At 40.4% G+C, this 14,501-nt stretch overlaps 1 protein-coding gene across 4 annotated transcripts in view; it reads right to left on the reverse strand.

Annotated features, from left to right (window-relative positions):
* Window positions 1-14,501, reverse strand: part of rad52 (RAD52 homolog, DNA repair protein) — a 31,109-nt gene that overhangs the window by 3,300 nt on the left and 13,308 nt on the right. For 3 of the 4 annotated variants that reach the window (XM_052030473.1, XM_052030471.1, XM_052030470.1), the window contains exons 7-9: window positions 9,067-9,263; window positions 4,935-5,092; window positions 1,825-1,917 (exon numbers count right to left, since the gene is read on the reverse strand). In XM_052030473.1, coding sequence (XP_051886433.1) covers window positions 1,825-1,917; window positions 4,935-5,092; window positions 9,067-9,263 — 448 coding nt within the window. The remainder of the gene's footprint in view (window positions 1-1,824; window positions 1,918-4,934; window positions 5,093-9,066; window positions 9,264-14,501) is intronic. The other variant, XM_052030472.1, reaches the window with a different exon arrangement.

The raw sequence follows: 14,501 nt of genomic DNA on the forward strand, positions 1-14,501 counted from the left end.
CTCGACCAGCTGCTCCACTGAATATATTATGCTTTGTTGTCTGAAGTGTTACGGACTCAGTGAATGTCCCTTTAAGATAGAGAGTGTGTGTGTGATGTGCTTACGTTAACAGAAGCTAACGGACGTAATGACGTTGTTGAAGAAGTCAGTCGAAGGGAAGAGAGAGAGATAGAGGAAAGGGAGAGAGACACCAGCCTGCTAGTTTTCTCTGTCGATGGATGAGAAACAATAACTGTGTCTGCCACTGAAATCCATGTATGGAAATTGGAAGTAATCCGGTGGAGTTCACTTTGTTGCTGACCTGTAGAAGGAAACAGGTATTTGTGTGGATGACCACGATTCGGATGCTTTTCGGGGTGAGGAAGTCACTACTGAGTCAACACTGCAGTGTCGTTTGGGTTCCATCGTGGAACATTTGGATTTCGTAATTACTCTCTCTATGTTCTCTACATCTACGTCTTATCTTCAGACAACGGTGGTTGTTGAAGAAGCCTTTGCTCATGTTTCACGTTATGGCTTGATGAACTGAACTTTAAGAACCATTCCTGGACTTGGAGTTTGGGACTTTGCCACACACACACGAAGAGTTTAGTTTTTGGGGTTAATGTTCAAGGTTTAACATTTTTGAATTCTAACATACTAACATTTTTACTTCTATTTTTCGTATTATTATAAGTAGTGATTAATAAAATAGTTTTTAACACTGAATCATGACTCAGTGTGTTTCTTTTGTTGCTGGTTCGTAACAGAAGTCAGATTTTAACAGTATATTAAGTAACACTATTGTTCAACAAACTCCATGGCCGTAAAAAAAACTTCCTGTATATGGATTATAATTTTATCAAAATAATGTTCAAAATAAAGTTTTTGCATTTCAGCTCACACTATAATTATGCAGCTGTGTTGATCTTTATTTTCTGCTCTGTAAAATGTTTGTTCTTTCCTGTGCTAATGAAAAAAAGATTCGCATTTACAAAACACTTTGTACCACTGAAGTATAATTAGTCTTTTGATAAAAGCTGGAATCATCTTATCATGGCATCTCAGGCACAGTAGTGTAGCGGTTAGCATGATGCTATTACAGCGCCAACAACCTGGGTTCAATTCCTGCTGCTGTCTGTAAGGAGTTTGTACATTCTCCCCGTGTCTGCGTGGGTTTCCTCTGGGTGCTCTGGCTTCCTCCCACATTCCAAAGACATACGGGTTAGGAAGTTGTGGGCATGCTATTGCTGGCGCCGGAAGCGTGGTGACACTTGTGGGCTGCCCCCAGAACACTCTATGCAAAAGATGCATTTCACTGTGTGTTTCGATGTACATGTGACTAATAAAGATATCTTATGAGTGCACAGCAATCTCTTACAAAGAGTTTTGAGATACTGGTCAGCCAGTTTGATGAGATCTAGCTGCTGAACAAGTCAATTGCTAAGCAATGCCACAAATCACTAGATCATTGCAGGCAGCTTTTTTTCAGGTTAGCAGCTAATCCATGGCTTCACTGCTGATTGTAAAATATGCCACATCATCACAACTTATTGATTCAATTAACTTCTCAGTGTCAGCCTTCTGGTTCTGACTGCCTTGGGACTTAAAATGAGCATGGTTTCCTATGGTTTACTAGACTTCCCACCCAGCCTAATTGGAGTGTACTGGTCAATATGTTGCATGGAAAATCTTCAGTCAACTGCTGACCAATGGTTAAAGTTTCAACTGCTTTTAACTCAAGATTCATAAATATAAATAACTCTTTAAAATAATTCACCTTTTAATTTTTATTAAGGAAAAGCAATCCACTGAACTGTCAGAAAGCATGAACGCAAAACCTACCAGCTAGGAGCTTATCCTCGAATAAATCTGCCTCATTGTTGACTGGAGTGCTGTGATTAATCTGTGGCACCAATTTAGACTGCACAGCTGTCACTATCAGCAGAAAGAGAAAATAATTCAAATCAATATGTGGAAGTAAATAAAATCATGAAAAGCCAGTTATTTTCAAAGATGCCCTATGAAGATACCACAGGAAAAAATTACTGAATGTGGGAAGATAATTAGCAGGTGTGATCAAACACATACAAACGCAATAGAGATCAGATCACATGCTAAAACCTTGCTTTTTATGGATTATGGACAAGGTTAATTACTTTGTCAAGCATGTGCCCTAGGCTGAGAAACAGATGGTGCCAAAGATTGGAAGCTGGTTACTTCATGTTCTCCTTATGAAAACTTTTACATGGGTGGAAATGACCAGAAATGGCAACAACAAAAGTTAAATATTGTTTGCATTGTGGAGAGGTAGAATTTTTTTTACACTTCTGAAAAATCTGTAAAACATCCTGTGAATATAACATATTTAGTAACTGATGTTGTTGTGGCTGATTGGATAGTCTTCACAATCAAGGAAGATTTTTAAAAAATGTTATATGCAGCTCATTTGAATTGGTAAAGGAGGGCACGATAGGCAGATTTAATTTTAAATGCATAAATTAAAAAGTGGTTGTTAAATCCAGGTATGTCACTCTTTACAATTCTGAATGGTATAGAATACCAAGATTAAGAATCGTACTGGGGCCCATGAAGTAGATTATATGGCACATCTTCCACCAAGATCCATATAGATCCAACAGAGAAGCCGTACTTGGGTTATTCCTGAGCACATGCTGAAACACAGCTTTCTGCTTAAAATAATGCCAATCCCAGGACACAGGGTATATCAGTAGACTCATGGAGTCCTCCAGCGGCATTGCAAATAGACAGGGTGGTGAAGGTGGCTTTTGGCAAGCTGGCCTTCATCATTCAGGGCATTGAGTATAGAAGCCGGAATATTATGTTGTTGTTGTACAAGACATTGGTGAGGCCACATTCAGAGTATTGTGTTCAGTTTTGGTCACCTTGCTGTAGGAAAGATGCCATTCAGCTGAAAGGAGTACGGGGAGACTTACAAAGATGTTGCTGGGATTCAAGGGACTGAGTTATGGAGAGAGGTTGAGCAGGTTGGGACTTTTTTCATTGGAGCATAGGAGAATGAAGGGAGATCTTTTGCACAGTCTTTTTCCCTAGGGTTGGGGAAATCAAGAACTAGAGGACATAAGTTTAGGGTGAGAGGGGAGAGATTTAATGGGAACCTGAGGCGCAACTTTTTCCCATATATGGAATGAGCTGCCAGAGGAAGTGGTTGAGGCAGGTACATTAACAACATTTAAAAGGTTCTTGGACAGGTACACAGATAGGAAGGGTTTAGAGGATATGGGCCAAATGCCGGCAAATGGGACTAGCTTAGATGGGAATCTTGGCTGGCACGGACCAATTGGGCTGAAGGCCCTGCTTCCATGCTGTATGACTCTATGATTCTAGTGTTCCCTTCTGCAAATATCCCGGTTCTCAGATTAAAGCTGGCACAAGTATGCCAGGTATATTCAATTAAATGGAAGAAATCAGCTATCAGAAGAAAGGTAAGCTATTTATTTGATTTAGTTAAGTTAATTTAAATATTTTTAGTTGTTTTCAATCACATTCAACTTATTTTAAAATTTTTTTTGGCATTTTTATTTAGAAAACAGATCCCAAGCAGCTATGAATATTTATAAATGTAGAAGGCAGCAGCAATCTCTGGCTGGTGTATGAATTGCCCTTGTACACACTTTATACTAGATGTTATGATCCCCTTTAACATCCTCTGTGGCTAACACACTTTCAAAATGCCACTCCACTGACTTCATTGAGTCAGTTATACAGCACGGAAACAGGCTCTTTGACCCAACTTGTCCATGCCAACCAAGAGAGACCCATTTGCTTGCATTTGGCCCATATCCATCAAACCTTTCCTATCTATGTTCCTGACTAAATGTCTTTTAAATGTTGTAAATTGTACCTGCCTCTACAGCTTCCTCTGGCAGCTATGTCCATATATCCACCACCCTCTGTATGAGGAGGTTTCTCCTCAGGTCCCCATTAAGTCTTTCCTCTCTCACCTTACACCTATGCCCTCTCATTTTAGACTCTCCTGCCATGGGAAAAAGACTGATCATTCACATTTATGCCTTTCATGATTTTATACATCTCTACAGGGTCACCCTTTAGCCTCCTACACTCCAGGGAAAAAAGCCCCAGCCTATCTATTCTCTCCTTAGATCTCAAGCCCTCTGGTCCTGGAAGCATCCTTGCGAATCTTTTCTGCACCCTTTCCAGCTTAAGGACATCCTTCCTATAGCTGGGTGACTCAATGGAAGCAAATTTCATAAGACTACTTAATCAAATATCTGATGGACATTGCAATATAGTTAGACATTGAATTTCTCCCCTATATCTTCATGGTATAGAGCACATATTAACAGAGCAATAAGAACCCACATCAGGCAAGAGTGGGAAATATCCTTCCCTCAAGGACACTGATAAATCATATGCCTTTTTTTCAAAGCGAATCAGCAACTTTCATTTTTAATTTTCTGACACCAGCCCATCGTTGATCATATGGAATTTAGTTTCCCTATTCCCTTCTGTCAACATTAGTTAGATGCTCACTTCTGCCTTAAAAAGATTACAGAACCCCCTCTTTGCCTCATCCCGGCTCCTTTGAATTTTAACCATTTCCCAATAAAATGCCCCAGAACATCTTTGTATCCAATGCACTTCAGAGATCTAAGTTGTTGCAGATTTACATTATTAAATCATACTATAATTGACAACATGAAGCTTGTTTCAGCTGCAGAATTATTATGCAGCTTAATACTTTTTGCATCCACTTTAGCAAGTTCAATGGTATGTAAAATTGGAATAATTTAATATTAAAAACAATTTGCACAATTTTTGATCTATCAATCAAATTAGAGGTAGTTACTATGCCTGTTAACATGGGAGTTTTGATGAATGTCCTTTAAGAAAAAAAGTCAAGGCAGCTTCTGACAATCTGACAATTGCCCTTCTTGCACAGTGTCGGGTACCTGTGTCATTGTTAGCTTGTGCTACACTACAACTACCAGTTTCGTGTAGCTGTGGTTTGAGTTTCTTTGCCATCTGTTCTCTGAACTGTTGTTGGAGTTGCTTCTGTCGAAGTTTCCGTTGGTGTGTGGGGTCCAGATCAGTGTTGTAATCTGTACTGCTATGCAAACAGACAGCCATGCAAAGCAATTAATTTCTTCATATACTGGTCCTTCTTACCATTAATTAAAGGACAAATCCCCCCCATTTAACTGACCTACTGTAAGAAAGATCAAGTCAACTGCATTTATAATAGCTTTAACACCATCTTAATGCTAGTTCAGTACATTATAACATGCAGATATCAGAAAAGCAATAGGAATTATTTACTATATAGGGATACCCCAATATATTCTATATCTGACATTCAAGTATGTGTAAAATGTATTTCTCCCTCTGATGAGCAAACTGAAATATAGTCAAGGATATCAAACAGAATTAAATAAAAATTGAGATTGTGAATGAGTCCATTTATGCACGCCAGCCAGAGTTGCTTAGATTAATTCCGCTTCCTAGCTCTTGGTTTGCGATGGTAATTTCTTCACAAATCCATGATGAACCTGTGCCTCTCTATGTGATAATTTCTCCTTCCCCTCAATATTTACTTCAATAATTTTGCCACCATTGCTAACTGATCCATAATTATCTGGCCTATCACTTTCTCCCTTTTCAATCAATGATACTACTTTAACAGCCATCCCCATAGTAAGAGGGAATTGGAAATTGATGGACAAAGCCATTATTTTTCCTTCCTTGCTTCTCTGAACACTGAGAAGATCTGGGCTGCTTGATTTATCCACTTTTAAAGATATTACACCCATTAGTATTTCTTCTCTTGCACTTTCTGTGAGATCCCATATTTTACATTTTTCTGCCTTAACAGCAATGCCTGTATTGTATCCTGTTTTGGTCTCCTTACCCAAAGAAGGACATACTGACAATAGAGGAAGTGCAACAAAGGTGGGACTGCTGGACAAGGAGTAGTGAGTTAGATTAGATTTGTACTCATTAGAGTTTAGATGAATGGGAGGGAATCCAATTGAAACACAAAATTCCGACAGGTCCAGGCAGAATGGATGAGAGGAGGTGACTTCCCCTGGATGGAGTGTCTAGAACTTGGTTTGTAGTCTCATGTTACAATGCAAGAGATGCAGGACAGAGATGAGGAGCAATTCCTATACTCAGAGTGTGAACCTGTGGAATTTGTTTCCATAGAAGGCTGTAGAGGGCAGGTCATTGAGATAGAAATCTAGACATAGAAGACAGAGGGGGGAATATGGTTTGGAGATAGATGATCAGCCATGATCATAATGAATTGTGGAGCAAGATTGAAGGGTCAAATGGCCTAGCCCTGCTCCTATTTACAATGTTTCTAATATCATTTCCCAACTTTCATCAACACAGATCCAAAGTAATAATTTATAACCATACTTGTGTCTTAACCACAGGTTAGCATTTAGGTCTTTGATAGTCCCTACCCTTTCTTTTCTTGTCATCTTTCTTCTTACATACTAAATCCCCCAATCCCAAAAGAAAGGTTTTTCCTTGATTTTATCTACAATATTTCCCCCCACTCTCCTTGCCATAGTAATTTCCTTTGCAATTTTACCCCTACAATTTTTATAATCTTCAAGACTTGATGGAATTAAACAAGATTGCTTAAGAACAAAAAAAGTTTCGGAGGGCAGCCATAAGGAGTCTCCAGCCTGTTGTACTATTCAATAAGCTCATAGCTGAACCTGTATCCTTTCTATTTTCCCACCCAATCCCATATTCTCAGATTTCTTGGGTGTCCATAAATCTATTGATCTGTCTTGAACACGAACAATGATTATGCTTCACTCTTAATAGCCAATACACTGTCCTGAAACTTTGCCCTCTGGTTCTAGATACTCCAACAAGAATAAAAGAACGACACATTGATATTGATCCTGTCAATTCCTCTTAAAATCTCACTCATGTTTCAAAAAGGTCACCTCTTATCCTTTTAAATTCTGGTGACTATAGGCCAACTTCACTTAACATCTCTTGAAAGGACAACTTCCTTTCTTTTTCAATCTCTTTATTAATTTTCAAATTAGTACAAAATAATATATAACATTAGTAATTATACATATGGTGCAAAGAGATCAGGATAGCAATCATAACAGTTAAAATATATAATCACAAGAAGTAAAAAAAAAGTAATCTAGACCTCCCGTTCTCTTATTAAGTGAACAAATACAAAAGGAAAGATTGAAAAGAAGTGAAATTTAATTATATGAAAGAAGAACCCCCAAATCAAAAAAAAATTGATAATAAACCAAAAAAAACCCAAAAACTGGACTGATATTTCTTCAATTAAAAAGAAAAAAAAAACATTATTATGTCGTCAACTCTGCTCCTCTAAAGGACAACTTCCTAACCAGAACAATCAATATGGACTCTGAGGCAAGTGTTATTCTTCAGGTATGGAGACCAAAATTGCACACAGTATTCCAAATGATACCATGCCAAAATCCCATAAAGTATAATCAAGACTCCCTTACTCTTGTTTTCAACTCTCTTCCAATAACAACCAATGTGGCTGATGCTGTAGCTGCATGTTTATTATGAGTCTCAAGAGCTGGCGTGCCGAAATTCTTTTATATATCAACAGTAACTAGTTTCTTACATTTAAGAACTATTCTTTTTTTCTATCCTTTTTACTAAGGTATATCATTGCATAACCTCACATTTCCCACAACTTACTCATTTAGGAAGGTTACAGCATCGAAAGCATGTTTGGCCCACTGGGTCCAAACCAGCTCAATCCAGCAAGCCCCATTCTATCATCCTGACCAAGTCCCTTTGCAGGTTCTTTTTATCCTCTTCATAGCTCACTTTCCCACCATCTTAACAAAGTCAGCAAAATTGAATATGTTGCCCTCTGTCTTTCCATCTCGGTCAATAATATAAAATTATTAATAGCTGAAGGATCAGGACTGATCCCAATGTAATTCCACAAATGACTAGCATTGATTGATCTGCTAAGCATTTCCTGTTTTTAATTCATCCATCTATGCTAATAGGTTACCTGTGAGCTGTAATTTCTACAAAATCTTTTGTGCATTGCCCTATCAAATGTCTTTTGAAAATCCAAAAATAGTGCATCCACTGGCTCCCTATTTGCTATCCTGCTCATTACATTGTCAAAAACACAAGATTTGTCAAACAATATTTTCCCTCTATTAAACGATCCAATCATATCACAATTTTTTATGTGCTTGTTACAACATTTTTGCCAATGATAAATGACAGGCTAACTGATCTGTGGCTTCCCAGTTCCCAGCCTTTTCTTTCTACGATTAAATTTGTCACTGCTCCAGAATTTTGGAAGATTATTACTAATGTATTCACATTTCTCCAGGACTTTCTCTTTAGTGATACTAATGATTTCAAGTTTCCTAATGTAATTGGACCATTGATACTCCTCCATTCTGCTCTGTTTATTGTGCCTACAATAATAAAAATATACAAAATATTGGTTTATTGACTCAACCATTTCTCAATTCCCAATGTAATTTGCCCAATGTCATCATTGTCTTTAAGGGACACACATTTAATTTTGCTATTCCCTTTCTTCCTTTTTACAGTACTACAGGCTCTTACTATCTTACATTTTATATTTCCTGGTCAGGATGGTGCAACAAATGATTGTTTAGCCAGTGGTTAGCAGGCTTTCCAAATACGTTGAGTGTCCACTGAAAGTGCAAGACAATTTGAAAATATTAAATATCTTCTTTAATTGGCTTGAATCTCCCAATTGCTGCATTAATTACAGTGGCTAATAATAGAGCATCAACTTCATTCCTATCAGTACCATCTAAATTTTTTTTGCAATTGCTTAGAAAAATATTGTAAATATACCATTTTCATCAAATAAACACACTTGTCTCCACAGATGATGATCGCTGGATCATAACTGAGCCACCAATGGAGGTGACACAAGAATGATTTCAGGATGCAAAGTTTAAGCATGGCAATATAGAATCAGATACTTTAATCATCAGATAATTAATAGCACCTTAATGCCATTCTCAGACTTAAGTGCTTGAAATTTACATAAATACCAACCGGGAAAGGCTGCAATTTCCTCCTACCACATCTTTCTTCCTGTCTGCAGTTTCTCCTTTGACACCGTCGTTGGGAGGACATGAAGCAGGAGCAGGCAGAGGGTGGAGCTGAGCCTGTAATAAGCTGCTGTACCTGGCCTTCTGAACCATGGGTTCGTCATCCTTTCTTTTAGCATCAGCCAACTGAAAATCTGTTTGCTTAAAAAAAGTAAATGAACAATGTTTGTACAAAACTCATGTATGGTAACTGAATCAGATCTATTGGCTACTGAATGGCAATTGCTTCTTGAGATGCCAAGATATTTACTATCATTATACATCAAAGTTAAAAGACAGCATTTCACATAGATAGCACGATCAATAAAACAGCAGATGCTGGAAATCTAAAATAGACATAGTTAGCCTTAAATTGTTCAACTGAACTCTCTCATAACAGCTGATTAACAACTCGTATTGTGGAGAAAATCCTATGCTGTGGTCATTGCTCAGATAATTGAACTCTATAGAGCAGCAGCAGATCACTGAAGAAACACAGCCGTGATTCCTTTGCAATGACCCTTTTGTCAAAGTACCCATGTATGGATTTGTGAACAGGACCAGGGGTACCTTTCTTCAGATCAACAGCCAATAATAAATTGCAGACACTTACTGTAAACTCACATGAAGGATTGCTGAGATTGATGGCAACTGGTTCTCAGGTATCTGTACCTCAGCAAAAAAAAGTGCTTCAGGACAGAAAAAGAAAATATTGAAAGAAATGTTATTGTGACTTGTACAGAACTGGATGGTATAATTGGCTTTACAATTTTTGCTTTCATGATTATGTAGCTGAGGACCACAGAGCAGGAGCCGGGACTTGGAGCAAGAGACGTGAGAATATCAAGGTAGGTCTCATATATGGTAACTGAATCAGATCTATTGGCTACTGAATGGCAATTGTTTCTTGAGATGCTAAATGAGGCACACTTGTATATTGTTAGTTAATAATTGATTGGCTAATTAGCTAATTGACAGCATCCAATAAAAAGAAGTCAGGGCAAACCAGAGCAGCTATTGTTGGAGTGGTCAGTGTTAGAGTAGGGCCTTGAGGCTCTGGTGAGAAGAGGTGAAGGAAGTGAGTAGAGGCTAAGGTGAGGTTCTGGTAAGGTCTCTTTCTTACTTTGTTATTATACAGTTAGAGCAGTGGGAATGGCAATCAGGGCAGTAGTATGTTCCTCTTGCAGGATGTGGGAAGTCAGGGAGTCCTCCAGTGTCCCTGATGACTACACATATGAGAAGTACATCTGGATGCAGCTCTTTACAGACAATGTTAGGGAACTGGAGCTGGGAGAGCTCCAGATTGTTTGGGAAATTGAGATGATAGATAGGAGTTACCAGGAGGCAGTCATGCCTAGGTTGCAGGAAGCAGGTAGCTGGGTGACTGTCAGGATAGGGAATAGGCAGTCAGTGCAGGGTACCCCTGTGGCCATTCTCCTCAATAACAAGTATATCATATTGGGCATCAGGGGAAAGCCACAGTGGCCAGGTCTCTGGCACTGAGTCTGACTCTGTGGCACAGAAGGAAAGGGGGAGAAGAGGACTGTGGTAGTGATAAGGGATTAATTGGTTAGGGGAATAGATAGGAGATTCTGTGGATGAGAATGAGACACCCAGATGGTATGTTGCCTCCCAGGTTCCAGGGTCAGATGTCTCTGGTGAAGCCCACAGCATTCTTAATGGGGAGGGTGAGCAGCCAGAAGTCATGGTACACATTGGTACCAATGACATAGATAGGAGAAGGGATGAGGGAATATAGGGAGTTAGGAAAGAAGCTTAAAAAAAGGACCTCAAGGTTGGTAATCTCTGGATTGCTGCCTGTGACACTCACCAGTGAGGGTAAGAATAGGTAGATATGGCTGATAAATGCTTGACTGAAGAGTTGGTGCAAGGGGGAGGGTTTCAGATTTGTGAATCACTGGGATGTCTTTTGGGGAAGGTATGACCTGTACAGAAGGGATGGGTTACACCTGAACTCGAGGACCAAAGTCCTTGCAGGCAGGTTTGCTAAAGCTGTTGGGGAGGGTTTAACTTAAGTTGGCAGAGGGATGGGAGCCAGGGTGTTGGGTCAGGTGATGGAGCAATGTGCAGAGAGACAGTGAATGAGAAGATGGGGTGCAGTCAGTTGGATGGGTTGAAATGTTTACTTTAATGAGAGAAGTATTAAGAATAAAGATGAACTTGGAGCATATCAGCATGTGAAATTAATGTTGTGGCCATTACAGAAACTTGGCTGTCACAAGGGGAGGAGTGGCTGCTTGATGTTCCAGGGTCCAGATGCTACAAAAGGAATAGGGAGGGAGGTAAAAGGTGGGGGGGGGGGGTTACTGGCATTGCTAATCAGGGATAGTATTACAGCTGCAGAAAAGGAGGATGTCGTGGAGGAATCGTCTACAGAGTCAGTGTGGGTGGAAGTCAGAAACAGGAAGGGAGCAGTCACTCTAGTGGGAGTATTTTATAGGCTCCCCAATTGCCACCAGGATACTGAGGAGCAGATAAGTAAGCAAATTTTAGAAAGGTTGCAAAAATGACAGGGTTGTTGTCATGGATGACTTCAACTTCCCAAATATTGATTGGCACCTCCTTAGTGCAAAAGTTTTAGATGTGGCAGATTTTAATGTGTCCAGGAAGGATTCCTGACACAGTATGTGGACAGGCTGACTTGAGGCCATACTGGATCTAGTATGAACCTGGTCAGGTGACAGACCTCTTGGTGGGCAAGCACTTCGGGCACAACTCCCTGACCTTCAGTATAACCATGGACAAGGATAGGAGCAGACATTATGGGGAAGTTTTTAAATTGGGGGAGGACTAATTACAATGGTATTAGGCAAGAACTTGGGAGCGTAAATTGGGAACAGATGCTCTCAGGGAAATGCACTGCAGAAATGTGGAGGCTGTTTAGGGAACACTTGCATGTAGTTCTGGATAGGTTTGTCCCACTGAGACAAGGAAAGGATGGTAGGGTAAAGGAACCATGGTTGACAAGAGGTGAAACATTTAGTCAAGAGGAAGCATGAAGCATATTTATGATTTAGGATGCAAAAATCAGATGGGGATCTTGAGAATTGCAAGGTAGCCAGGAAGGAGCTTAAGGGACTTAGGAGAGCTAGAAGGGGACATGAGAAGGCCTTGCCAAATAGGATTAAGGAAAACCTCAAGGTGTTCTACATGTACATGAAGAACAGGAGGATAACTAGGGTGAGGGTATGACCGCTTAGGGATAAAGGAGGTGAACATGTGCCTGGAGGAGGTAGGGGAGGTCCTTGATGAATACTTTGCTCCAGTGCTCACTAGCGAGAGATGCTTTGAATGTGAGGTCAGCATAGAACAGGGTAATGTGCTGGTGCATCTTGAGGTTAAGAAAAAGGCAGTGTTGGAGCTTCTGAAAAGCATTGGGATAGGTAAGTCCCCAGGACTGGATGGGATATACCCCAGGTTACTACTGGAAGCAAGGGAAGAGATTGCTGGGGTGTTGATGATACTTGTGTCCTCCCTGGCCACAGTGGTACCAGAGGATTGGAGGATGGCAAATGTTGTTCCCTTGTTCAAGAAAGGTAATAGGGATAATCCTAGGAATTATAGATCAGTGAGTCTTGCATCAGCAGAGGGCAAACTATTGGATAGGATTCTTGGGGACAGGGTTGATTTGGAGAAGCATAGTCTTATTAGGGATAATCAGCAAGGCTTTGAGGGGTAGGTTGTGCCTCAGGAGCTTAATTGAGTTTTTCAAGGAGGTGATGAAACTAATTGAAGAAGGCAGAGCAGTGGATGTGGTGTATATGTACTTTAGTAAGGTGTTTGACAAGGTTCCCCATGGTAGGCTCATCCAGAAAGTCATGAGGCAGGGGATCCATGGAGACTTGGCTGTGTGGATTCTTAAATTGGCTTGCCCACAGAAGGTAGATGGTGAGTATTCTGCCTGGAGGTTTGACTAGTGGTGTTCCACAGGGATCTATTCTGGGACCCCTGCTCTTTGATTTTTTTTTATTTATATGACTTGGATGAGGAAGTGGAGGGATGGGTTAGTAAGTTTGCAGATGACATGAAAGTTGGAGGTTCTGTGGATAGTATAGAAGGTTGTCGTAGGTTACAACAGGATATTGACAGGATGCAGCATTTGGCAGAGAAGTGGCAGATGGAGTTCAATTCAGACAAGTGGTAATCTTTGGAAGATCAAATTTGAAGGTGGAGAACAAGGTTAATGGCAGGATTCTTAACAGGGTGGATGAATAGGGGGATCCTAGGGTCCAAGTCCATAGAACTCAAAGTTGCCTCGCAAACTGATAGGGTGGTTAAGAAGGCATATGGTGTGATGACCTTCATTAATTGGGGGATTGAGTTCAAGAGCCGTGAGGTAATGTTGCAGCTCTATAAAACTGTGGTTAGACCACACTTGGAGTATTGTTCAGTTCTGGTTGCCTCACTATAGGAAGGATGTGGAAGGTTTAGAGGATGCAGAGGAGATTTACCAGGATGCTGCCTGGATTAGAGAACCTGTCTTGAGGCAAGGTTGAGTGAGCTAGGGCTTTTCTCTTTGGAGTGATGCAGGATGAGAGGTGACTTAGGTGTATAAGATAGAGAAGCATAAATAGTGGACAGCCAATACCTTTTCCCCAGGGCAGCAATGGCCAATACCAGAGGACACTAGTTAAAGGTCAGAGAAGGAAAGCTTTTAGGGGAGCTGTCAGAGGTAGGTTTAAGAGTGGTGGATGCCTGGAATGCATTGCCAGGGGTGGTGGTAGAGGCTAATACAATAGGGACATTTAAAAGACTCTTAGATAGGCACATAGATACAAGAAAAATGGAGGGTTATGGACTGTGCAGGAGAGTAGATTGATCACAGAATAGGCTTGTATAGGTCAGCACAGCATTGTGGGCCAATAGGCTTGTACTGTGCTATATTGTTCTGATTCTCTCCAGCTAGAGGGACAATGTCATGATCTTCACAGCACAACCCAGTGGTAGCAACTGCTCCATCAGCCTTTTCCAATTTCACTTTCCCTTTCAGTGGAGGGGGACTGTGCAGCATTCTCCTTGTATTTGAGGCATATGAGCCATTAACAGATCAAACTCAGTACAGACTGGTGTCATGCAAGGCTGCATCATCACCCCATGCTTACCTCAATTCTGCACCTCACTTTCAGCTAGCTTCCAGCTGAAATACAAGTAACCTGCATGACTGTTGGGAAACAGTTTGAACAACACTACCCCCTCTCCAGAAATAAGGTCACCCCACATTCAATCATAGAGCTACAATATGTAGATAACATGTGTTTGTATGCATCTGGAGGCCAGCTCCAAGTCATTGTCAACCTGGGCAACAAAACATGAGAGCTTGCATCTTGTCTGTAACATCATAAAACAGGTTGACCAACCTGCTCCCACTACACAACACTT

This window comes from Pristis pectinata, chromosome 15 (genome assembly GCF_009764475.1).
Source record: "Pristis pectinata isolate sPriPec2 chromosome 15, sPriPec2.1.pri, whole genome shotgun sequence".
In the NCBI taxonomy this organism is placed as follows: domain Eukaryota; kingdom Metazoa; phylum Chordata; class Chondrichthyes; order Rhinopristiformes; family Pristidae; genus Pristis; species Pristis pectinata.